At 45.8% G+C, this 25192-nt stretch overlaps 1 protein-coding gene across 1 annotated transcript in view; it reads right to left on the reverse strand.

Annotated features, from left to right (window-relative positions):
- Positions 1-23107, reverse strand: part of LOC309374918 (meckelin-like) — a 28682-nt gene extending 5575 nt beyond the window's left edge. The window contains exons 1-20 of the mRNA XM_081920171.1: positions 22716-23107; positions 22430-22503; positions 22262-22327; positions 20154-20254; positions 19496-19574; positions 18818-18895; positions 18164-18229; positions 16858-17002; positions 15070-15175; positions 13373-13466; positions 11210-11266; positions 10721-10819; positions 10380-10478; positions 9261-9359; positions 7340-7442; positions 5549-5679; positions 3896-4036; positions 2453-2533; positions 1259-1375; positions 321-437 (exon numbers count right to left, since the gene is read on the reverse strand). Coding sequence (XP_081776297.1) covers positions 321-437; positions 1259-1375; positions 2453-2533; positions 3896-4036; positions 5549-5679; positions 7340-7442; positions 9261-9359; positions 10380-10478; positions 10721-10819; positions 11210-11266; positions 13373-13466; positions 15070-15175; positions 16858-17002; positions 18164-18229; positions 18818-18895; positions 19496-19574; positions 20154-20254; positions 22262-22327; positions 22430-22503; positions 22716-23034 — 2172 coding nt within the window. The 5' untranslated portion in view covers positions 23035-23107. The remainder of the gene's footprint in view (positions 1-320; positions 438-1258; positions 1376-2452; positions 2534-3895; positions 4037-5548; positions 5680-7339; positions 7443-9260; positions 9360-10379; positions 10479-10720; positions 10820-11209; positions 11267-13372; positions 13467-15069; positions 15176-16857; positions 17003-18163; positions 18230-18817; positions 18896-19495; positions 19575-20153; positions 20255-22261; positions 22328-22429; positions 22504-22715) is intronic.
- Positions 23108-25192: the final 2085 nt, after the last annotated feature.

The following is a 25192-nucleotide window of genomic DNA, read 5'->3' on the forward strand; positions in this document are numbered from 1 at the left end:
TTTTAAATTAAAAAGTGGAGGGGAAAACGGGAGGGTTGCCTGTAGCTTAGCAGGCTGCTGTTCCTTGAAGGAGCTCAGCAAAAGAAAGCTCAACTAAGGTTAGCTTTTGATCAAGAAGTGAAAACAACCAAGTTTTGTGGCACCCTGAAGACTGTGGGGAGCATCCCAAAGGCCAGACAGAGAGTCCCAGAGTCTGCATGTGGCCCCTGGGCCTGACAGCTTCCACCCTTGAAGGCATCATCATTTCTAAGTAATACTTTGCACAACTGACCAATATCTTTGTCTAACAATTACTGAGAAAATAGGATTAGGTACTGTACCTCCATGAAAGATAGAGTTATTTTGTCATAGAATGCTCGAGTCCTGTCTGTAAGAAGCACCTCAAATGTTTGCACATCAGAGTAGGCCTCCAGGCCTCTCAGAGCACAGAGGTTCTCCTGTGGAGAGAACCAATGGAAGGGGTGGAAAGAATAATAATTGGGAAGTACAAAGCATAAATATCAGAGATCTGACATCAGAGATCTCTTCTGGAGAGGGAGGGAGAGACGTGCCAGCCAAGGCTCAAACCATATTGGAGTTCACATTCCTTTGACTAAGGGTATGTTCACATTACCATCTTAAAGCGCAGTGAAGTTGTTCCATGCCCCCTGCACATTTCACAGCTCTTTACCCCCTAGTTGTTCACATCAACAGGGCTTTATTTATGTCAGATTTGTTTCTGTAGACACTAGGCAGCGTTGACTGGGCAGGGGATGTCTTGACCCTCTGCCAAAATGTTCATACAAACAGCTTAAGGACTAGGCCTAAAGCAAATTTGAGAAACAACTCATCTAGCATTTTATAACAAAGTACAGGATACATATGCCTTTGAGATAACGTCAAGTGAACATGGATTAAAACCCAGCACGAGAAATGCAGCGAGTGCCCAGGAAATAGGAGTGTGAATAGAGCCATAGAAACCTTGCCCCATGCCTTATTTTTGCACAAGACCTAGTGGAATTGATAACAATGTTTATATTATTGTGGGCGGGGTGATGGGGTAACTATAAAATCCACAAGTTCTACCTTTCAACTCCCTCCAGTTTCAGTTGAATCATGATCCCCATAGCCTTGTAAAAATAGTAGCTAATGGGGTTTAAATCCTGACAAGCTCACTTGAAAATGGGCAAATCCAACAGGGAGACATAGCCTTCCCAGGTGTGCAAAGTAATTGTCATAAAGAGAAAGGACAGACAGATAGACCAGTAGACACTATTACCTCCTCCTTCCTGATATAGGTGAGCATGGTGTCCATGCCCACATCTGCCTGTCCATGGACACTTCTCCCATGGATGTAGAAGCCATAACATCTGTGTGTCAAAATGAACACTGACACCTAGAGGGACAGGGAGAGGCAAATGAAGCATGCAACCATTTATCAAATGGGCAAATACAGTTTCAGAACATGTTTGAACACGATTGTAATCAAAGCTTGTTTACAGATTAACAATGGCACAATTAAGACTCCCCTCTAGAGCAATTCAACCACACCCAACATATCTGGGCCTTTTGGGGGCAGGTGCCCCAGTTAAGGAATGTCCTCTCCCCAGGCAGACGAAGACTTTAAAAAATCATCACTCAATCATTTTAGTATGGTTTTAATTTACCATCAGATGGCTTTCATACTGAATGCATTTCATCTACTGATTTTACCTGGTGTTGGTTTTTACTTTCCCCAGTGCTTTAATGCTGTTATTGTTTTAAGAATTTTTAAGTTTGTTTTCCTACTATTACTACTGTCAACAAATACTGCCACCAGCAGCAGCTATGGAAATTCTATTCAAATTGAACAGCAGGTTGTAAATACACTGAATAAACTAATCAGTTATGAGTCACTAGAAGGCCTGTATACTTAATTTGTTCTGATAATACCCTGCTTGCCCATCTTGGAGCAGGGTAGCTAACAAACTGGTCCTGTGGTGACTTTGGCTAATGGCGCATGGCCAAACTTTTATCTCTATGCAGCTGAGCCAATTGTTGCTCTGCACAGTTTTGTTATTGGCTTGTCTTATGATTGTAATTTTCATATTTATTTATTACATTTGTATGGTTCTCTTCTCCTGACATTTTATCCTCACAACAACCCTGTGAGGTAGGTTAGGCTGAGAGACAGTGACCAGCCCAGGGTCACCCAGTGAGCTTCATGGCCAAGTGAGAATTTGAACCCTGGTCTCCCAGGTTGTCTTCTAACCACTATGCCACACGGGTTCTCATAGCATTCAAATAAAATAATACAATTTTATTATTTTAATGAAGGTGTATTTTTTAAATTTGTGATATTTTTGTAATCTACACTGGGACCATTTGGTGAAGGAATACAGTAAATAAGTACATGAACATAAACTGCTTAGCAGTTTGAATGATTAAGCTGCACTGTATAGAAATCATGTTAAATAAATATAATGTGACTCACATTGCTCAGGGAACAAAGATCAACAAACTGGTGAATCTTGTCCTCTACAAACCGCTCATATAACCCAACAGAAAACAGCACCTGTTTTAAAAAAAAGCATGCTGCCTATAATCACCCTATAATTATGGTAGGCAAGAGCACACAGTAGGTTCCTCATCAGCAGCAATACTCAAAGGGTGCCTCATTTTACAGAAGGGGTTCAAGCGCATACTGGAAACTTAGATTTGCGCAATTAAAGTGCTCTGTTAGGCTGCCAAGGATGGCTGCCTCTCTCATTTTTGTGTTATGCCATGCTCCCCATGGCAACCATTTTGTGTTTTGCCACAACCTCTCCATGGCACCCATTTTGTGACTGACACCCCAAGCCAGCACTCTTTCAAAATCCAAAATGTGTCCACTAGTCCGAAAGGTTGGCGACCTTGGACTTATTTCTTAATATAGCAAATGAGGTCTTTGAGGGTGTCCTACAACATGCACACAATAAGATTGCTCACTTCTTTTGTCATGTTACCCACGTAAGGACCTTTCAAAAACGGTTAGCTATTGCTCTTGATTTTGCATTTGTTACATTTTTCCACACTAGCACTAAAGGAAGAGGAGATGTAGAATGACCTAGGTAGCCCTTTATTCTAGGGCTAGCATCAAGGATATATATATATATATATCCATCAAGGATATATATATATATATCCTGCAATCCCTACACAGATCTGGCTGACACAGGCCACAAAACCACAGCTCGCCCCTATACACGAAGCCAAGCCAGAGCACAACTAAGTGCAGTACAGCCATCTTCTCAGAAAAACTCTTCACAAAGTTCAAGAGGTCAAGACACAAAGACTTTAGCAACTAATCCACACCTAATGACCCACCTAAGTGGTACTCAGGATATCACCCAAGAAATCACTCAAGATATCCCTCAAGTAATTAAGGAACAAAAGAAGAAAAGGCACACTAGCCTGGGAACTTCCTCTCTGCCCAGAACATTGGAGGCTATACACCACACCCCCTCAACAGTATTTATAGGAACTCAAACACTGAGATCCTGCTCTGTTCCAGTAACAAGAAGCCGAAAGCACCAGCCTGAAGATGACGAGTGAGACCTCGTCAAAACGTCGCCTAGACACCCCAACTTTTACACGGGAAGACACCCGAGGACACCAAAACCTGCATTCCTGTACCCGTGAAAATCTACGAAAGCAAATATATATATATATATATATATATATTCTTAGGCTGTGTACACACTATACCTTGGAAACACATTCTTTCCCTCAAACAATTTTGGGCACTGTCATTTACTCCTCACAGAGCACAATTCCCAGAAACCCTTAACAAACTACAATGCTGTAAATTCTGAGAGACAAAATGTGCTTCAAATATGCTTTTAAGCTATAGTGTGTATGCAGCTTTAGTTAAACCAAACTCAGTGAGAAAGATCACCTGTACAATCCCCACTGCCAGCCAAACAGAAGCAGCAATCCCAAACCGAAGAATTGGGCTCCAAGGAGCATGATAGGCATTTGGTCCCGGGTGCAGATTCACATTCAGGTCTCTTGATGTGAGATTCTTAAGCCCCACCACCTAGAAATTAAAAGAAGCCTGTTTGGTCCCCACGTCAAAAGAACATAGTGGGATTTGGGCCTAAGTCTCTTCTCAACCTCACTGAGTGGCTCCCTCACCCCCCATAAAACTGGATTTGACCAAACTGCGGGAGGCAGTGGAAGACAGAAGTGCCTGGCGTGCTCTGGTCCATGGGGTCACGAAGAGTCGGACACAACTAAATGACTAGCAAAGGGTGATGTGGTGTTGGCCAATAGCTTAAATATCTTAACAAAGGGGATCAGACAAATTAATGTAAGCAGAGGGGCCTACCAAGGATTATTAGTCATGATGGCCCTATGTGGTGTAACGTTGGAAAATGTCGATCACTTCTCCTACCTAGGCAGTTATCTTTCCACAAGGGTCAACACTGATGCCGAAATCCAGCATCACCTGAGCTCTGCGAGTGCGTCTCTCTCTCTCCCGACTGAAGTGCAGAGTGTCTGAGGACCGGCACATTCCCAGGGAAACCAAAATGCTTGTTTACAAAGCTATTGTACTACTAATCTTGCTGTATGCTTGTGAAACATGGACCACTTACAAACGCCATCTCCAACTTCTCGAAAGATTCCATTAACGGTATCTCCGAAAAATCTTACACACCACTTGGGAAGACAGGCGAACTATTATCGGTGTACTGGATGAAGCAAAGATCTCCAGTGTTGAAGCAATGATTCTTCAACATCAACTTCGTTGGACTGGTCATGTTGTGTGGATGCCTTATTATCATCTTCCAAAGCAACTACTCTATTCTGAACTTAAAAATGGAAAGCATAAAGAGGTTTAAAGACTGTCTCAAGGCTAATCTTTAAAAATGTTGTATGAACACCGACAACTGGGAAACACTGGCCTGCGAGCACTCCAGTTGGAGACCAGCCTTCACCATAGGTGTCATGGACTTTGAAGACACTCGAACTCAGAACGCAAGGGAGAAACGTGCTAAGAGTAAGGCACGCTTGGCAAATCCACACCATGATCAAATCCCGCCCGGGAACCAATGTTCCCACTGTGGAAGGACGTGTGGGTCCAGAATTGGCCTCCATAGTCACTTACGGACTCATTGTTAAAACAATCTTACTTGGCTACAAGTGACCGCCAAAGAAGAAGGAAGAAGATGATGGCAACCTCCGTGTCCTGCCTTCTAGCTTCTTCCTCCATTAGTCTCAGTGTTGTCCTTGTGGAATTTAGCATGTTACCTCTGCCTGTCCTGGCTCTGGCTCCACTTACTGCTGGTCTCCCTGCCTTCTACCCTACCAGTCCAAATGGACACTTCCTCTCCTCCTGCCTCTGAGCTGGCCCTTAGAAAATCTGTCTTCCAAGTTTGGCAGAAGTTTTTGCACCCCTGGTGATCTGTGCAGAAGGTTGTGCACGCTGTGGTCCTAAGTATATTATATCAGTGACCTTGGGAAAGAGGAAAGTTATCAGTAGCAGAGCACAGAGACTGCACAGAAAGATACTTTCTTTCCTTAATCTCTCTCTCTCTCTCTCTCTCACCTCCAGTAGCAGCAAGACGGCAAACAACTGGAGTGAAGGGTTCACTTTTCTGTGGGTCTGGATCTCGTTCCACTCATTAGCGATCAGAAAAGTTCTCCAGGCACTCACAGAGGAAGTAGCCTTCTGATATCCTGAAGCAGGGGAGGGAGGTTAAAACACACACACAATGAAGCTGAAACAATTGGCTTTATTTGAAGACTCCACACGAGCTTATCGGATTCTTGGCAAAGTGCAAAGCTCAACGCCCCTGGGTTTCCTTGAGCCTTGCTTATGTTAATTTACCTCTCCTGATATGAAATCGTTACAATCTGAAGCAAGCTTGCTTCCTGGAACAGGCTCCTGCTGATTTCCCAGAAGAACCGAGGGCCTCAAAGTGATTTGCCAACACTAATTAAACAAGCAAGTATCACACAACAGCTGTGCGAATGTGCTGTAGGTAACATTGCCCTCATTTTCCTGGGAGTCAAAGCTTTAGATCTTCAAGAACATCCTCCCGTAGCAAGCACATGGTGTCAAACGTTTCATGCTCCATCCCACAAAATGCTAGGAAGCCCCATGGCCACCCCTTTTTGCCTGAATAGGTGGCAGAATGTAGTAGGTGGCAGAATGAAAGGGCATGTGAAGGGATGCAAGATAAGATGGGGTTTTCTTTTGGCTGTGTTTTAAACTAAAATGGCTGAGCACAACCCTGGAACTGGAAGCAGTCACAGGAGACTGGGAGGGAAAGCCATCGGATGATTCTTCCTAGCTAATCAGAGATTTGTAGATGGAGCAATGATTGGCATGTTGCCCTAGCAGCTATCCTCCTTGGCTAGCCCTAGATCATGGGTAGCCAGTGAGGTGCTCTCCAAATACTGCTGGATGACAATCAGTCCCATCAAGTATGGCCATTGATCAGGGATAATGGTAGTTGCAGTATAGTCAACTTGAACCTTGTGTGGGGATTACACTTCAAGGATGGTACATATGCACAAAAACATGTACAGTCAAACCACCCCCTTGGAACCACCCCTACACAAACATCCTTCTTTTCTAGAGCCGGCATAGCAAACAGGTCTTGCCCGTCAAGCGAGGCAGAGCTCTCTTAAGCTCTCTGCCTTGCTTACAGGGTTCTAGGAGGCTATTGAGAGATCTCGCAAGGCGCTCAAGTTCTCGTGAGATCTCCAAGAGCCCAGTGAGCAAGGCAGACAGCTTAAGAGCTCTTTCCACACCAGGAAAACCCTGCAACACAAAAAGCTTTCAAGCTCTCCGCCCCCTGTATTTTTAATTTGTGCGATTTTAGCTGGCTGGCCACCAAGTGCATAAAGCAGAAATCATGCAAGTTAAACATATGCAAGATGTGAGTTGACTGTACAACCATGTCTGAAGAGCACCACTCTGTCTATACGTGCCCTGCACAGAGATGAAATGGAGAAAGTGGACAGAGACAAGTTTTGTACCCTCACTCCTAACACGACAATGTGTGGACACCCAATGAAGTTGAATGTTGGAGGATTCAGAACAGACAAAACAAAGTACTTCTTCAAATAGCGTATAGTTTAACCATGGAATTCACTCCCATAGAAGGCACTGATGGGCACAAACTTGGATGACTATTAAAATGGATTAGACAAATCTATGGAGGTAAAGGCTATCAATGGCTACTAGCTACGATTAGCTATGTTCTGCTTCCATGGTTGGATGCTTTCTTTTGTCTGTTTTGAAATTTCCAACATTCAGTTGCTGCCTTCAAATCACTGCCTTCTTACAGCCCTATACACAACCTATCAGAAAACAAAGGCAAACTTTTACCCATAGATGCTTTTGCCGTTCCTCTCTCCTTTGGCTTCTCCCAGTCTATCAGGAAGATGGAAACTGTTAACTGGGTTATCAGAATATGTATGAGGTCCAAGCTCTGGAACAAAATCATCCACAGAGGGTTATTTCTCAGTGATGCAAATACAGGTTGTCCAGAGGTTTAGAGTGTGACGTTCCCAATAGCAGCTCTCAAACCACTGGCCCCAGTGCCTTAGGCAGAGGCATACTCCAAGCCTGAATGCCAACGGTCCCTTTAAATTCAGTACCCCATGGTAGGGTTTATGGCAGAATCAGACCTTTTTATCTGGCCCTTGGCACTCTCCCCAGAGTGTCTCCTAAAAATGTACCCAAGTGTCAAAGGCCACAGCAAAGAGGTGCCTCTCTACCCTGGAAACACGTGGCCCTCCATATGCTGTTGGACTAAACTCCCACTGTGCTCAGCCTGCATGGCCAATGGTCAGGAAGGATGGGAGTTGTAGTCCAGTAACATTTGGAGTGAGTCAGGTTTCCCTACTCGAAATTACAACAAAATAATGTAAGTTAAGCCATTCTGAACACTAACATGGTATATACCATATTTTTCAGTGTATAACACGCCCCCATGTATAAGATGACCCAATTGTCCAAAGTTGTTGCACTTTTTTGGGAGAGGGGCACAGCCACCAATCGCTCTGCAGCCTGCCCGCAAATGCAGATGGCACGCATCAACATGACAAACAATTGTCTGCACACTCACCAAAGAAAACCCGACGCAATCACAGCCGATTGCACACACGCCTCCCCGCTACTGTTAATAGCCCGCCCAATTGTCAAAGCCGCAGCTAATCATCAGCACGCCTTGCTGCAGCAACCTATCACACACACAATCACCACAGATAATTTCCTGTATAAGACAACCCACAATTTTAGCTGATTATTTCTAAGGAAAATATATTGGCTTAAGCACAGAAAAACACGGTATTTGCAAGTGAGCTACAGACATCTTTTGAAAAAAGCATTAAGTGAAATAACAATAATAATAATAATAATACTATTGCAGGGGTTGGACTAGATGACTCTTGGGGTCCCTTCCAACTCTACCATTCTATAAATAAGCAGCAGTGGCAGAATGAAAACAACAGCAGCCTGAATTAAGAGGCTGGGGTAAATAAAAACTGCTGTTACCCAGGACCTAAGGTTTGTTTTCTTTTTAAACCTATCACTTTTTACCTGCTAGCAAAAGACTCACAGAGGCACAATTCCCCGGGGCCGCTTGGAGGAAAGTGATGCCAGTTGAACTAAATTAGGTCTACAGCCTAGACATGCTCTCCAGGGAGCTGTGCCAGTCTGTCTCAGTCTTGCTAAAGCAACTGATGTTCTTCAAGTCCCTTGAATTACAGAGCAGCATGGTATTTCCATCCAGGTTAAAGGTAAAGGTAAAGGTACCCCTGCCCGTACGGGCCAGTCTTGACAGACTCTGGGGTTGTGCGCCCATCTCACTTAAGAGGCCAGGGGCCAGCGCTGTCCGGAGACACTTCCGGGTCACATGGCCAGTGTGACATCGCTGCTCTGGCGAGCCAGAGCTGCACACGGAAACGCCGTTTACCTTCCCGCTGGTAAGCGGTCCCTATTTATCTACTTGCACCCGGAGGTGCTTTCGAACTGCTAGGTTGGCAGGCGCTGGGACCGAGCAGCGGGAGCGCACCCCGCAGCAGGGATTCGAACCGCCAACCTTTCGATCAGCAAGTCCTAGGCGCTGAGGCTTTAACCCACAGCGCCACCTGTGTCCCGCATCCAGGTTAGGGGAGCCCAAACAACCTTTCCCGTCAGTGTTTTTCGTTGTGGTTAAATATGCCATCTTTTAAAACTTTGACATTTCTCTGTGAGATGCAATGCCACAGACATCTCAAACGCCCAGATCTTCCAATGTTCTTACCTTTAACACAAGAGCAGACAACAAGTAGATGGTGAAATTGGTCTCTATTTGGCTCCCAGCAGTGGGCAGTGTCCTCTCAACTGCAGAAAATTGCTGACCCTGGGAAGAAGGACTGGAAATGAGGATGGAACAGAGAAGGCCTTTAAAAGGTAAAGGGACCCCGACCATTAGGTCCAGTTGTGGCTGACTCTGGGGTTGTGGCGCTCATCTCGCTTTATTGGCTGAGGGAGCTGGCATTTGTCCACAGACAACTTCTGGGTCATGTGGCCAGCATGACTAAGCCGCTTCTGGCGAACCAAAGCAGCGCATGGAAACACCGTTTACCTTCCCGCTGGAGTGGTACCTATTTATCTACTTACACTTTGATGTGCTTTCGAACTGCTAGGCTGGCAGGAGCAGGGACCGAGCAATGGGAGCTCACCCCATCGCGGGGATTCGAACCGCCGACCTTCTGATCAGCTCTGTGGTTTAACCCACAGCACCACCCGCGTCCCTATGAAGGCCTTTACCTACTGACAATTCTTCAGGGCTTAGAACTCATAATCGCTTTGCAATTAGGTAATGGCTGTTCCAGCACAGAACCTACAACCTCATTAGGGGCACAAACTGAGAACCAAACTCAGTAGTGGAGTGCATGCTTTGCATACCAAAAGGCCCCCAGTCCAATCCCTGCCATCTCCTGTAAGGCTGAGAGAGACTGGAGAACCGCTGTCAGCCATTCTTGATACTATTAAACCAGCATGGGCGTAGCCAGGATTTTTGTTGGGGGAGGGGGCAGCTACACCCATGTGGACCAGTAGTCTGACTCTTGAAAAGGTAGCCTCCTATGTTTCAAGTACACTGGCTATTACTGATTTGGCTGGAAAGAACACAGGAAGCTACCTTAAACTGAATATAGCTATTGGCCCGTCATGCTCAGTATTGTCTACTGGAAATGACTTTCTGGGATTTCAGACAGGAATTTCCCCCCCTCTGCCTTGAGATGCTGGGGACTGAACAGGAGACTTTCTACAAGAGCTACACCTCTTCCCCTCCAGTGGCATCTGACATCACCTCCAAGTGGAAGAAAGATGCAGTGCAGAAACCTGCAGGAATATTCTAGTTCCGAGAGTTACTTACCTTGAAAACTATGAGCCAATAAATGCCAATTCCAAGGCTGACCATGAAAAAGACATTTGCTAGAGATCCGCTGAAGTTGGCAAAGAATTTCACTATGACCTGCAGGAAAAAAAATTTTTTTCAAGAGGGAAGAAAATCTTGAAGGAAAAGAGAGACTGCACTGCAAATGGAGCAAAATGGAACCTGCACTATCATCTATAGCCAGGTTTCTGCTAGCAAAGTGTAAACAGGCAAAAAAATACCTGCCATGTCTGCCCAACAAAGGAAGAGGAAATCGAGCAACACACCATTCTTGGGACTGCAAGCATTTCCAGCAGCTCACCCATGAAAGGAAAACTTACCATAAAGCTTATGTTTGGAAGTCGAGATCGCCGGGTCCAGGTGCTGGTCTCCAGTAAGGCATAGATGATTGCAAGGAATCCCAGGGCTCCAAATGCAATCTGTCAAGAGAGAGGGCAGGGGTGGAGGACAGAAGCAGGTGTGTCATCCATAGGGATGAGTGAACCGGTCTTGTTTTGGTTTTTTTCTGTTTCTCATTTTTCCATTCTTCCGTTATCCTCTCCACATTGGTTTGCAAATTCTTTCTTTTTTAAGTGCTCAATAAAATGCACTATCATTTTAGTGTAAATTTCTCCAAATATACACATTTTTGCTAAGCACTTTTTCCTAATATAATGCATTTTTTGTATGTTATTTTCACTAGTCTGTCTAGGGGCCCGTGAAAGCTTAAGCTGCCCTAAACCTATGAGTCTGCACAGCAAACCCAGGAAGAGCGTCTTAAAGACTAAAGACAGCTACCCTTCTGGAATTCTGCCATGAGAGTTACTCACATCTGTAGCCTGCTGAGCCGTTCCAGGATCCTGAATATAAGAGACTGAAAATGACACCTGAAAAGAAATAGCACAACAGGGAAGTAATAATAGGAAGAAAGCAGGCCTGTTAGCTGCAGGCTGTGGGCACAGCTTCAGCTGACGTCATTATTGTCAGAAGCTTTGGAAAACATGGTGCAAAGTTTGGGTAAGCTGGCAGAAGACATAATCTGAATTGCTTTGGGATCTTCGCACTCTTGAAACCCTGGAAGCTCTTGTAACCCATTTCAAAATGTTATTAAACAACCTGTCTGATTCTGCATGCGTTTTTCTTTTTGCAACATGCATGTGAGAACTGTGTGGAGTGCTACCGTTCAATGTTCGAGCCAGCAAGGCCCTTGCCCTGGATACTCCATTCCATTTCCCCATCCCAGTTTTCTTTCCCCTTGCCCCCAACAGCCAGTCACAATTCCATGCCCACAGAGCGTGCCCAGCTTTTCATTGGACTGTTGTTAACTTTTGGGGGTCATCCCTCTTAAGCATTCTTCCCCCTCCCCCACCACCCCAACAAGCTTAAAGTTCTTCTAAGCCCGCTAATACCTCTGGCTTGAGCATGATTGGTGCCATTTTGGCTAGGGAAGTATCCACACTCAGCATTAATATATTTATATAGGATTTTCCTCTTCTGCATATGCAAGGAACAGCATCCCTGGCATGCTACGTTAACAGAAATAATGGCGGGCTCATTTCTCAGTGACTTTGTCCATCAGTGTTTCCCCTTGTTCAGCAAACCACACTGTCAGAGACAGCATTTCTCTCCTCTTGCTGAAAACCCATCACACCAAGTAAATCAATGAGACTGCAGAGTCGAAGCCAAGTAGCAAAGGGAATCCTCCTGTGCTGTGCATAACCAACTTGAGTTGTAGGGGAACAGCAATGTGTGCAAAAGGAAGGAGCGAGAGCACCGATTGTAGACAGGCAGGCAGGCAAGGAAAGGAAAAGAGGGATACTCAAGGGACAGAGAGCTGCATGCTGGATGAAGCTTAAAGGTTTTGGGTCTGATGCTGCTTCCAGACAACCAGTTTACTGAGAATGCATTCTGATTTTTTCTGCAGGGAGATTAGACAACACTGGCTTTTTAATGACCATTCATTCTAATTTTGTTGCAGGGGGTTGGATAGCATCAAAGCAAGTGTTAAAAGTGCATTTCCCCTCACACTCCTTATTGCAAGAAGCCCGACATTTTGGAGGAAGCAGGTTTGTTGCACATGACTCCCAATCAACTTTAATTTGGACTAAAGGAAGCTGATTTATACTGCGTCACACCAGTGGTCCATGTAGCTGTTTTGTCTACTGGTAGGGTTTCAAGCAGGGAGTAGGAGTTAGAGTTATCCTCTGGACTGATTGGGGGCCTCCCCAGTGTGGATCTGATCTTAGTTTGCCCATTAGGATCAGAAGAAGACATAAGAAGTGCTCTGGGGGATAGTCCAGCCTCCTGTTCTCACAGTAGCCAACCAAGTGCCTGCGGGAAGCCCACAAGCAGGATCTGAAGGCAACAGCTCTCTCCCCACTTGTGATTCTCATGCTGCCTCTAACGGTGAAGGCAGAACATGGCCATCACAGCTAGTATCCATTAAGTCTTATTTATCCTCCACAAATTTGTCTAAGCCTCCTTTAAAACTTTATCTCCTGTACACTCTTAATCTACTATGAAGTGGCTCTTTGGGGTCCAGGGCAGAGAACAGTCTTTCCCATCACCTGCCAGCTTTCACTGCCCCAAACTGAAGATCCCAGGGATTGAACCTGGGACCTTCTACATGCAAGGCAGCTGCTCTACTGCTGAGCTACTACGGCAGACATGGCCTTGCCTCCACTTGTGCTGCCTGTTTCCTGGGTGACTTCTCATCTGACTGGCAGAGGCAGCTTCCTTGCAGGGGGAGAGGCAGGCCAGCATCCAGGCAGGTGGGCGCCTTTGCTTTCAGCCCTGACAATCTCCCAGCACAAACCCAGTTCTAATTAACACCTGCTGAAGCAACAGCTGCTGGAGGGAAGGGGAAAATGGAAGGGGGGAATGGAGCCAGCCTTATTGTTTCAGCTGCTGCCGCACACATGTATTTCTCTCCCTCCTGGAAGAGCAGCTGTGGGTGAAGGGGAGGACTTGAGCCCCCCTTTGCCCCCCCTTGCCTGAGCGACTCCAGTGCTGCTCCGCGTTGCATATTTCACTGTCAGCAGGAAAGGGGGGTTGTCTCCTCCAGGAGTCCCGGTTGGCAGGTATACACTGTATAAGCCAGGAGAAAGGAAGAGGGAAAAGAAGGTTAACCGGAGGACAAAGCCAGCAATTAGAGGAAGGAGTGATGAATCGTTCTGCCTCTGCAGAGAAAACAAGTTGCAGTGGAGGAAAAAGGTGCTAATTGGGCAGAAGGGAGCCAAGGTCAATGTACTTAAAATGTGCAGAATCGGAGGATGCTGGTGGGTCCAGCACAGATGCCTTAGGACAGCAGGGGTGGGGGAGCTTATCCAGCCCAAAGGGTCATGGCTCGGTGGCAGAGTATCTGCTTTGCATGCAGAAACTCTCAGGTTCAATCCCCACCATCTCAAGGCAGGGAAAGACTGCCTGCCTGAAACACTGCAGGACCACTGCCAGTCTGTGTAGACAATACAGAGATAGATGGAGATAATACAGAGATAGATGGAGCAGCGAGTCTGACTCAGCAAGCAGCGTCCTGAGTCACGCCAGGCAACCCAGCTCCTGCATTAGAGGCATTCTGTGATGCTGAGGTGGGACTCTCTTCAGACAACCTGCTCCCCACCCCCAACATCCAGATCAGTACGTCCCAGACCTCCAGGCCTTTCCCCAGGGTGCAACTCCACCCTCTCGTCCCAATCCGCCTCCCCTTGTAATTATAAGCAGAGGAAGGCGTAAAGGAGGTCCAGTGAGGATGCCTGTAGGGCTGCATTTGGCCTGGGGGAGGCGATCTGAGAAGTCAAATTAATTGCATAAATGCAGCTTATCTGCATGTTTCTTGCTATGTAAATAGCATCCTCGAGGCTGGGGGTGGTGGGGAGGGAAAATTTAATACAAACTCCCCACTTGGGTGCCAACAAGAATAATCTCTCTGAAGCAGCTGATTGCATTTCAAGGGAAACTCTTGGGAGTCAGTGGGCGATGTCCTCAAAAGATAGGATTTCCTCAAGAAGAGAAGAAGAAGAGTTTGGATTTGATATCCCGCCTTTCACTCCCCTTCAGGAGTCTCAAAGCGGCTAACATTCTCCTATCCCTTCCTCCCCCACAACAAACACTCTGTGAGGTGAGTGAGGCTGAGAGACTTCACAGAAGTGTGACTGGCCCAAGGTCACCCAGCAGCTGCATGTGGAGGAGCGGAGACGCGAACCCGGTTCCCCAGATTAGGAGACTACCGCTCTTAACCACTACACCACACTGGTACGGAAAGGTATGGTAATCATCAGGACTACAGCAGAGAGGAAAGGGTTAAACTCTCCCTCTTCACTTGTTGAGAGCCTGATAATGACCTGCACACAACAGCTGCTATTTGCATTTCTAAACAAACAAACAAACAAACAAACAAACAAACAAACAGTGCTTGTTACATTTAGCCAAGACACAAGCCTTGTTTGTCCCAGATATGCCCAAACTAACTGCTTTCCCCCCTCTATTTTAATGCAAGAATCAGGAATTTTTGCAGCGGTAAAAATCCACACAATCTCCTGATTAACCTACCCATCAAGACAAGACCTTCAAGGAAGATTAAAATGGGTAGGAGATTTGATTATTGAACTAACTGCAGGAATCCAAATCCCTGCCCCACACTCCACACCCGCAATTGCAGCACACGTCTACGCTTTACTACTACTACTATTACCTGAGGATCAATTCTGCTGCAAATGTAACAGTTGCTGGGACATTTGTCAGGTTTACTTTTCTGCCAGAGAGTCCATCAACCAGAAAGAATCTTCGGAGATGGGATGCTGGAAAAATCATTGGGGGGGGGGGAGGGAGAGCAAAAGCCTTTATATGCTGAAGACTCAGCCCTTTTCTACCATTGAGAGGAAAATAATGAAACACAGCATCTGACAAAGATGCACTGTATATTGTCTTCTATGTTTTGTATGATGCAGTACACTGTATACTGAGTAGTCAATTCTATGTATTCTTTGTACAGTAATTAAAGAAAGCATTAAGCCAACACAATATCGAAATAGGGAAATGGCTCCCACAGGAGACAGTCATGGCCACCAGCTTAGCTGGCTTTAAAAGTGGTTTGCACAAATTCCTGGAGAGTAGGGCTATTGATGGGTAGGCTAGTTATCATGATGTCTATGCTCTTCCTCCACAGCTGGAAGCTTCCAAATACCAGTTGCTGGAGATCACACAAGGGGACAGTGTTCCGGGTCAGTAGAAACTAGCCTACCGGCCTTCCGGCAGTAGAAACTAGCCTACTGTACAAAGGTAATGCTGACCTTCTGATTGGCAAGCCCTAGGCTCTGTGGTTTAACCCACAGCACCGCCCGCGTCCCTATTTCATAAGAAACAACAGGATAAATACTGTCCCCTTGCGTACAGCTTCCGGGTCATGTGGCCAGCATGACTAAGCTGCTTCTGGCGAACCAGAGCAGCACACGAAAACACCGTTTATCTTCCCGCTGGAGCGGCACCTATTTATCTACTTGCACTTTAACGTGCTTTCGAACTGCTAGGTTGGCAGGAGCAGGGACTGAGCAACGGGAGCTCACCCCGTCACGGGGATTCAAACTGCTGACCTTCTGATTGGCAAGCCCTAGGCTCTGTGGTTTAACCCACAGCACCACCCGCGTCCCTATTTCATAAGAAACAACAGGATAAATACAGGATCGACATGGATTGGTGGCTAATGTTGTGTGATGCAGAGTAAACGGTAGCATGTATACAGTCATGGCTTTAGGGGAAACTGTTGTAATGTTACTGGACTCAAATCTGGTGAGTGGGTGTTGAAAAGCTGCGGCTGCAAGGTATGCGTCAAGTATCAGTCGTAAACAGCCCCACAAAGTGTTACTAGTCTGCACAACTGTTTACTAGTCTTTTGGGGTTCTGTCCTGTGTACTGGGTGCAGAAAAGGGGTCTTTCCCTCATTTGGCAGATGGCTTGCTTTCACAGAGCGGGAGAGCACTTCATTCCTCCTCCTCCTCCACCAGCCTACTCACTCACCTGCATGCAGTGCTTCATTGCCCTTATGTACAGCCTGCTGCAAATACATTGCCAGAGGATGTGTGCTTCGAAAAGATCACTAAAGGTCGTAAAGACGGCACTAAAAGCTTTCCGCTTTGGAAACGTGGGGTGAAAGAACTAAAGAAATTAGTTGTGCATCGAAAAGTCAGGAGCACAAAGGCCAAGGGAAGAGAAGAGGGGAAGAGACTGAGGAGAGAGAGATGATGGAGAGGGTAAAGGCTTGTATGGGTGATAATACCCAAAGCTCCTAACCCTCTAACCCCATCCCTAACCCTCTGAAACATCGTCCTTCAAAGAATCCTGAGAACTCTAGTTTCTTAAGGGTGCTGGGAACTGCCACTCTATGATGGGCAAGCTACAATTCCCAGGATTATTGGGGGGAAGCTGAATGCTTGAAATGTGCTCTAAATGTATGGTGTGTGTACACAGCCAAGGAAAGGCTCACCTTGGTTGTTTGTACGTATTGCTGGATTCTCTACAGGGACTGGCCACAGTCGGACATGTCCTTCTTCATCCTCAAACTGTAAGAACATCTCATAAAAGACAGGTTCAGGGACACCTTGCAGTAGGGCCGAGACATCGAGGGTGCACTATAAAATGGAAAATTATTAGATACTACCACATATCTCTTCACTGTGCCAAAAAAAGAGTCTGCAGGGGAGAGGGTGAATCCATTTACTCTTCTGAGTCGTCCTTATTTACTCAGTTAAAAAAAGAACAACATAGATTAAAACACGAGCCGCCCCATGCAAAAATGAATTAAGCCTGCAGTTCTATACACAGCAGTCATATTCACTGAGAAGAGTGTGATTTAGCTTTAAGGAGAGGGGATGCCACAACAGTCAGGGTTCTCTGCCATAACATATACATAAGTGAGATGAGTGTTGTAAAAACACTTTGCACAGACTCTGATTCAAATGAATTATTACAGCAATGGCTCAAGGCTGCAACAGATGCCAGTTTTATCACCCACTCATTTCCTTATGTTATGTTGCTGTTTTTCTTCCATATTGCAGAGTAGTGTTAAACCTATCATTGCCAAGGGTAGGGAATCCCAGGCCCTGGGGCCAGGCATCTCTCTCCAGCCCTCAGAACTTTCCCTGGGCCACACACCCTTCCCCCAGGCCCTGCTTCACACCCTCCTTTAGTGCTTTTGCCTGGCTAGAATGTGCCCTTGAATTCTGATAATGGCCCCTGTTTGTCTGGACGGAGGACAGAGAGGTGTGTGGCAGTAGAAACTAGCCTACTGTACAAAGGTAATATTCACATCTGTTGCCCTGCCCACTTTTGCCTCTGACTCCTCCCACCACTGGCATCTGGCCCTTGAAATGCTTTCCAGTAGTGGAATGAAGCCATTGGGCTGAAAGGGTGTGTTCCCCCCCCCCAATCTATGCCATAAAGCAGAGCTTTCCAAACTGTGTGTTAGTGTGTTGGCTGCAGTGTGTTGCACAAACACCTCCCACACTCCTCCCAGGGCTGGAAAGGGATTAGTTTAATCTCCGGTTTGCTAGCAAAACTGAATTACTGTGTCGCGAAATGATGCATGTCTAAAAAGTGTGTTGAGTGCTCAAGGCAGTCGCCTCACCTTGCCTCATGGGTGGGCCGGTCCTGGTGGGGGCTACACCCACTACTGGCATTCAGCCCCCAGAGAGGTTCCAATGCGGCAATGCAAACCTCAGGCTGAAAAAGGTTAGCCACCCCCCTGGGATCTTAGAAGGGGAAAGCTGTCTTGCACTAAAGCCAACACTTACAGACTGGCTGTATGATGTTCCAAACACAAAAGCAGCATCCATGACACTCTGTCTGTCTGGGCAGAGCTAAGAAGATGGAAAGAAAAGAAGAGGCAGAAATTGCACACAGCCTTGCACACATAGGTTTTCTTCCTGAATGCCCATGAAACGAACATGCAAATCCTTCTAATTACACGTGTTAAACTAGTATGCTGCACTGAGATAAGCTGAGACCTATATTAAATTTTAAATTATGTTATCCAGTCCTTCCTTCAAGGAGGGCACAGAATACACACAGTATCATTTTATTCTCAGAACCATCCTGTGCAAGGAGGTTACCGTAGTTGCTGAGGAGCTGCCCCAGGGAACTTGCTGGCCAAGATATGAAGGTGGCTGCTGGCTTAGACCTCTTTCAAACAGGGTTAGAGACATTGATGAAGTGGGGAAGGAGGATGGGGAGGAAGAGAGTAAGAGGTCTATCAGTGGCTGCTGGGCATGATGGTTAGATGGAACCTCCAGTTTCAGGGCAGTCTGCTAATGAATAACAGTAGCTGAGGGATAAACAGTGGGGATGACTATATAAATTTTTTCCCCAGCCTCTCTTCTAAGCTGACATTCCACTGGAACTGCAGCAAAAACAGCAATGTTACCGAGAACAGAAAGAAACTGACTCACTTGCAACGTCGCTCCTCTCACGTCTTCCCAGCCTAAGAACTTTCCAAGCACATTGTACTTTATGACCTTAAAGTCAATCTGTAGAGATGAGGGGAAAGACAGTAACTGGAGGCCAATGTTCTCAGCCAGCTTCTGTACACCTTAAAAGGCCCTTCTGCAAAGACAGTCCTATAGTCTATCCAGCTCAATTTTTTAAAAAAGCTAATAATGACTGGCAGCAGGCTGGACAACACTAATTAATATCTACAAAGAGAATAAGACCTCAAGCTTGCCTGAGGCAACACATGTCATCCTGGAACATTTGCGTCATAATCCTAGGTGCTTGGAAATGGGCTGAGGTTGTTCAGAAGTCAATGACACTCTGCACATGCTTAGAGACACCCCATATTGCTTCCAGCTTACTATTGCTGAGTCCCAAGTTAAGATCAGGTTGCAGAGCTGAGCTTTAGTAGCAATTAATCCCCCAACAGTTCTTCCATCCAGGCCCTTTAAACTAAGCAATGTTTTCTCTTGTCACCCTAGTTATCCCATGTGTTACTCTAATGTGTACACAACCTTAATTTATTTTCTTTTGCTTGCTTTCTGTCTCTGTCTGTCTCTGTGTCACACACACACACACACACACACACACACACACACACACAGCAAATGCCAGTGTTTGTGCATGCTTGGACTTGCCTTCGAAGTCTTCCCAAAAACCATCCGAGGGGAAGTTCCTCCATGACTACTGTACCACAGCTTTGGAAGACCCTGGCTTCTGAGAAGAAAATGCAGTGAGGATTTATCTGAGAAGCAGCAATGCTCTCATACAAATAGAAACTTTTAAGGTCAGGCTAAATGTGATGCCAGTTCACAGACTACAGTCGTACCTCAGCTCCCAAACGCCTTGGGAGTCGAATGTTTCGGCTCCCGAACGATCGAAAACCAGAAGTGAGTGTTCCAGTTTTTGAATGTTCTTTTGGAAGCCAAATGTCCGACGGGGCTTCTGTGGCTTCCGACTGGCTGCAGGAAGCTCCAATCAGAAGCCGCACTTTGGAAGTCAAACGTTTCAGAAGTCAAACGGACTTCCGGAATGGATTCTGTTCGACTTCTGAGGTACAACTATATAGCCTTACAGCTGGTATATTTGCATTAGGAAAGAAGGTCCCACAAAATCACCAGCCATGGGCCTCCAGACCAAGACTGCAGCACAGAAGGGGTGGGATTAAGGCCCCACGAGCCAACTCCCTATATGGATCAGGCCCTCCAGATATGCAGTTTACTTTTAAAAAAGCCACACATTCTATTATGAGTGGGTTATAAATACCTCCTTGCACCAAGATTGATGGATACTTACTTGGTCTTCATATAGAGATCATAGGCCCGGTTTTGTAAAGAGAAGGCTTCCAAAATGACCATGTTTGTGAGAATTTGGCAGGCCGTCACATTGCAGGTGTTCTAGAGAAAAGTAAAACTGAAAGAAGGTGAAGACTTTCCGACGCAAAAGCTGGAAGGAGAGCAGGAGATAGATGAGCACCTAAATCCAGAGAAAAGGCCTTTGCAAGGCCTCCCGGGTTTTTCTGTTTGGCATTAAACATTAATGCAGATGTCTGATGCAGGAGGAGGAATCTCACAGAATAGACACGACAGCTGGGACAGCAGCTTGCAGAAGGTGACATGTGTGTCAGTCGTGGGGTCGCTGACAGAGAATGTAAATCAGGGGGTGGGGAACCTGAGACCCAAATACAGGACTGTTTATCCAGGCCTCAGGAGTCTTCGTAGGCCGCATTCCCGCCTTGCCTGCCTCCAGTCAGTAGAGGTCAGGGCTGAGACTAACAGATAACTGTTAAACTTCACCCACTTTCTCTCCTGCAAGAAGCAGCCATAAGGACTAGTTCCCAAATGGCTTAGACTCCAAAGCCATCCCTGTTAATATGAAGAAACTGTAAGTAAAGAACGTTTCTCTCTTTACCAATGGGACCTCTGTGTGTTTTATTTGCTCTCTTGTGATGTGGGCATGTGATAAGAACAGGTGGTGATGTCACTGGGTAGTTCCAGCTTCCAAGCTTTTTAACTCTGCTATAAACCTACCAATTTTTTATTTATTTATTTATTTTTAACCCAAATTTTGTACCCTCAATGAGTTTTTTTGGCCTTGCTGAAAGGTCCCCTTCAACTCAGGCAGAAAGTTCTAGGTACAGTCCTCAGCATCATCTGTTCAAAGGATCAGGTTGCAGATGAGGGAAAATATTCTGTCTGCCAGAAAACCCTTTTATTGCATTTTATAACCCGCTTTTCCTACAAGGAGCTCAGGTGGCATACATTATTCTCCCCTTTTATAACCCGCTTTTCCTACAAGGAGCTCAGGTGGCATACATTATTCTCCCCTCCTCTCCATTCAGTCCTCACAACTCTGTAAACCTAGGTTTAGGTGGCAAATTGGTGACTGGCCCTAGGTCACTCAGTGAGCTACTTAGCTGAGTGGGGATTTGAACCCTGATCTCCCAGCTTCTAGTCTTGAAGGAAGGTGAGGACAGGTGACCTCACCTAGGCCCGAAGTCACCCCCCACCAAAGCAGGCTCAAAGCTTCTCAAAGCTTTTCAAAATCATTTTCTCAGCTGCTAAGCATCAGAAACATTCTGCTCTGCTGTAACAAAGGTAGAGAACAGTCCATTGTTTCTCAGGCCTTTCTCATGCCTTCTGGCCTTGCTAAAGAACCACATTGCGGGAACCATGCCAGAACAAGAGATTGAAACATATCTGAAGACTCTGAAACCCCTTTCCTGGGAAGGGTGCCAAGAGTCCACAATAGTCCCAAGAGAGCTTTCTGTTGATGCTCAGAGGAACTCATGGGGCAGGACTCTGGAAGGAGGAGGGAACTGGAAAGGGGTATATATGCTTGTGCACATGACTGTGAACTTTGTGCATGCTTTTTGTGTCTTATCACACTTGCTCTTTCTACCAGTTCATGGATGGTAGAAATAAAAGCCTTTTCTCCGAAACTATTCCTTGAGTGTCTGTTGACTCCCACTTCCCTTTCCCAGGCGCAATATTTTTCCCACCCGAGGGCAACGCCTCATAAGGCTACATTTCTTGGTGCGATTGGTTGGGAAAAACAGATTCCCTTTCCTAGGCGCAATATTTTTCCCACCCGAGGGCAAAGCCTCATAAGGCTACAGTCTGACTCTGTAACCACTACACTATACTCACTAGAGAGCTTCTAGGCTAAACAGACAGACAGCCTGACCTGCTTTATAACAGAATAATGCGATCTGACTAGTGAGTGCAGAGGCATTGTGAGAAGGCAACAGAGCTCTGATCCTGCCCAGAAGCTCATGGGATGGAGCAGGGGTGAGCATTCTTTGTTCTGGGGACATTCCCAGGATACCAACCAAAGCCACAAAATAGCATAAGTTGGCAATGCAAGGAGGAGGAAGTGGAGCAAAAAAACCCAACCCCACTTACGTTGCAACTCAGGAAACTGTCGTCAAGGAACGTGGATTCCCAGAGTGTGTTGGGTGGCAGGTTACTCTGAAGGAGAGGAAGGGGCAGAGAGGGGGAGAGGGAAAGTCAACATCGAAAGAGCCTGCCTGCATATGAGAAAAAAGGAATGGTGAAGGAATGTGTTCTTACACAGCCACGGCAGTTGAGAGGTGATGGCTGCTTATTTGTCTCATTCAGTCCAGCTACACAAACGCACTCCAAGCCTAGAAAGAGGAGGAACACTCAAAAACCTTGCATTGATTCCTTTAAGGGTCCTTCCTTAAGATCCTGATACATCAATTGCTTGCAGTTCAAAACTATATTTTTTTATATAAAAAAATCTCCCTCTTGCTTGGCTTCTTAGTTATGGGGATTATTCTTTCCACTGCCACCCTGCTCCCTGCAACTTATATTATTGCATCCATTTCGCACTCACCGTCAGGGCTCTGCATCTGTTTCTGAGCGCAGGAGCCACACTGGCCCGTCTCAATATTGAAGAATTCTTCGGTCCCACATTTCCTTGGTGGGCCTGACAAAACAGGAACACCCCCGATAATTTGAGGCATGGAGCCGTGAGGGAGGTAAAGCAAGCAGAGACAGAGGAGGAGGCAGGCCAAGTGAAGTGGCATTCTCAACTCAGGCTCCTTCACCAAGTTAGGTGTTAGTTTCTCTCCCATATTTATTCCCTCTGGAGAAAGGAGTTGTGGACTGGATAAGCCTGGCTGGCTCCGGAGAGTGTATACAGACAAGGGCATCCATGGTAACCAAAGCCAGGTGTGGCTTCTTCCATAGAAAAGGGAAGCGGCTGGGATTCCTGGGGTTGAATGTAAGAAGGGACTCCTGGACCGGGCCTATGGCCCGTCTAGTCCAGCATCCTGATCTCACAGCGGCCAACCAGATGCCCGTGGGAAAACCACAGGCAGGACCCAACCACAAGAACACACTCCCTTCCCGTGGCTTCTGGCAACTGTTATTCAAAATCGTTACTACCTTCAATCACAAAGAAAGAACAAAGCCTTCATGGCTAGTAGCCTTCAATAGCCCTCTCCTTAATGAATTTGTCCAATCCTCTTTTAAAGCCATGTAGGTTGGTGGACATCACTGCCTCCTGTGGGAGTGAGTTCCATAGATTAACTATGTGCTGTGTGAAGTACTTTTTGTCTGTACTGTACAACCAAACAGCAGAAAGAAGATACCTTTGGATACCTCCAAGGTCACTTCCAAACAACCTGTTTACTGAACATTCATCTTGAATGTTAGATAATGTCACCTATTTATTGAGTATTCCTTCTGGCTTATTTGCAGGCAGTTTAGAGGACATTTCAACAAAGGGTGAGTCCATACTTTTCGGTGCAATTCTGCATCACTTTCCTTATCGCAAAAAAAAATAAAAAATTATGGAGCAGAGGGAAAATAGGCTTTTGCACAAGAGTGCCAAATCATTGTTAACTACACAACATTAATTTGCCGGTATGTGATTGTTTCCAGACAATATTTTGGGGTTGGATCCAATGTTTTTAAGGCTATCTTAGGGTGCTTCCAGACAGCTATTTCTTGTGTGTTGGGTGCTCCTCATGTAGTTGTTGTAGCTTAGCAATCCCTGCAATCTAAAATGCCATACTACAAAAATGCCACTGCAAAATGGCATGAAAATGCCAGCCCACTCTCCCCTCCCCCCAAATTTAATCTGGATTTATTCTTTCCCCAGAAAAATCAAGTAAGTAAAAACAAACTAACAAACCACGTATTTCCATTTACTTACCTGCAATCTCTGTGATCTATTTGCACATTAAGTCTCCATCTGGAAACACTCTGGGGTGGAGAAAATAGCACTAAATAAAGAGGTGTACAATGCCTAAATTACGCTTCCCATTTCAAACATTGCCAATGTGTGGTTTTTTTTAAAAAAATGACTATAATTTTTATTTTACTGTCTCTGTTAGCAGTTGTTCCAACTTGACAGAATGCTGGGAAAGGTCTGACAGAGCAATCCTGGTAACTCCATTGCGTCTGTTGAACCAATGATGATTTGGCACCTCTTCTCCTAGATCCTTTCTTGTTCAGTGGCCACTCCACCTGGTTATTATGTCAATTAGGTCATGGTAGGGCAGAAATTAGATCAGGATATACTGGTAGATCTCTGGGTGATTCGCAGCAGATCGGTCATGTTGGTTGATGCTGATGGGAGTTACGGAGTCCAAACATAATTGGGGGTGTGTGTATGTATGTGTGTGTGTGTGTGTGTGTGTGATTTTGGCTAGTGTGATAGAAGCCCTCAGCTAGATGCAGCTCCTGTAGAAGGTACTAATGCCACCCCCAATTAGGTCATAATAAAACACACACCCCTTTTCTACAAAAGAGGAGATTCTTAAGAGAGTGAAAAGAAATCCAATTGTTCATATTTTAATGTGAACTTACCTGCCTCACATTTCCCAAACCAAAATGCACACCAAAACACAACTGTCCTTTGAAACACACATCTTTGAATTTTATGATGCAGTTCTCCCACAAAAAAAGAAAAAGTATGTATGGTATATTATGGGGAAATGCATATACTAGCAGAGATAGCGTACAAAGCAGCATTACACAAGAGGGAATTGCTTGGGGAAATGCAGTGGCGTAGCGTGGGGGGTGCAGGGGGGGCCGGCCGCACCGGGCGCAACATCTGGGGGTTAGGGTTAGGGGGCGCAAATCCATGGGTTAGGGGGCGCAAATCCACGGGTTAGGGGGTGCAAATTACTTGCCTTGCCCCGGGTGCTGACAACCCACGCTACGCCACTGGGGAAATGTACAGATTAGGTAAAACCGTGTAAAGAAATGTGTGTATCGGGAGAAACAGACATGAAAATGCAAAATTTGTGTGTGATTTTTTTTTTTAAATTGCAAACTGAGGACAGAAATGGTGTAAATTGA

The sequence above is a fragment of the Podarcis melisellensis genome (assembly GCF_964234715.1).
Source record: "Podarcis melisellensis genome assembly, chromosome: 8".
NCBI lineage: Eukaryota > Metazoa > Chordata > Lepidosauria > Squamata > Lacertidae > Podarcis > Podarcis melisellensis.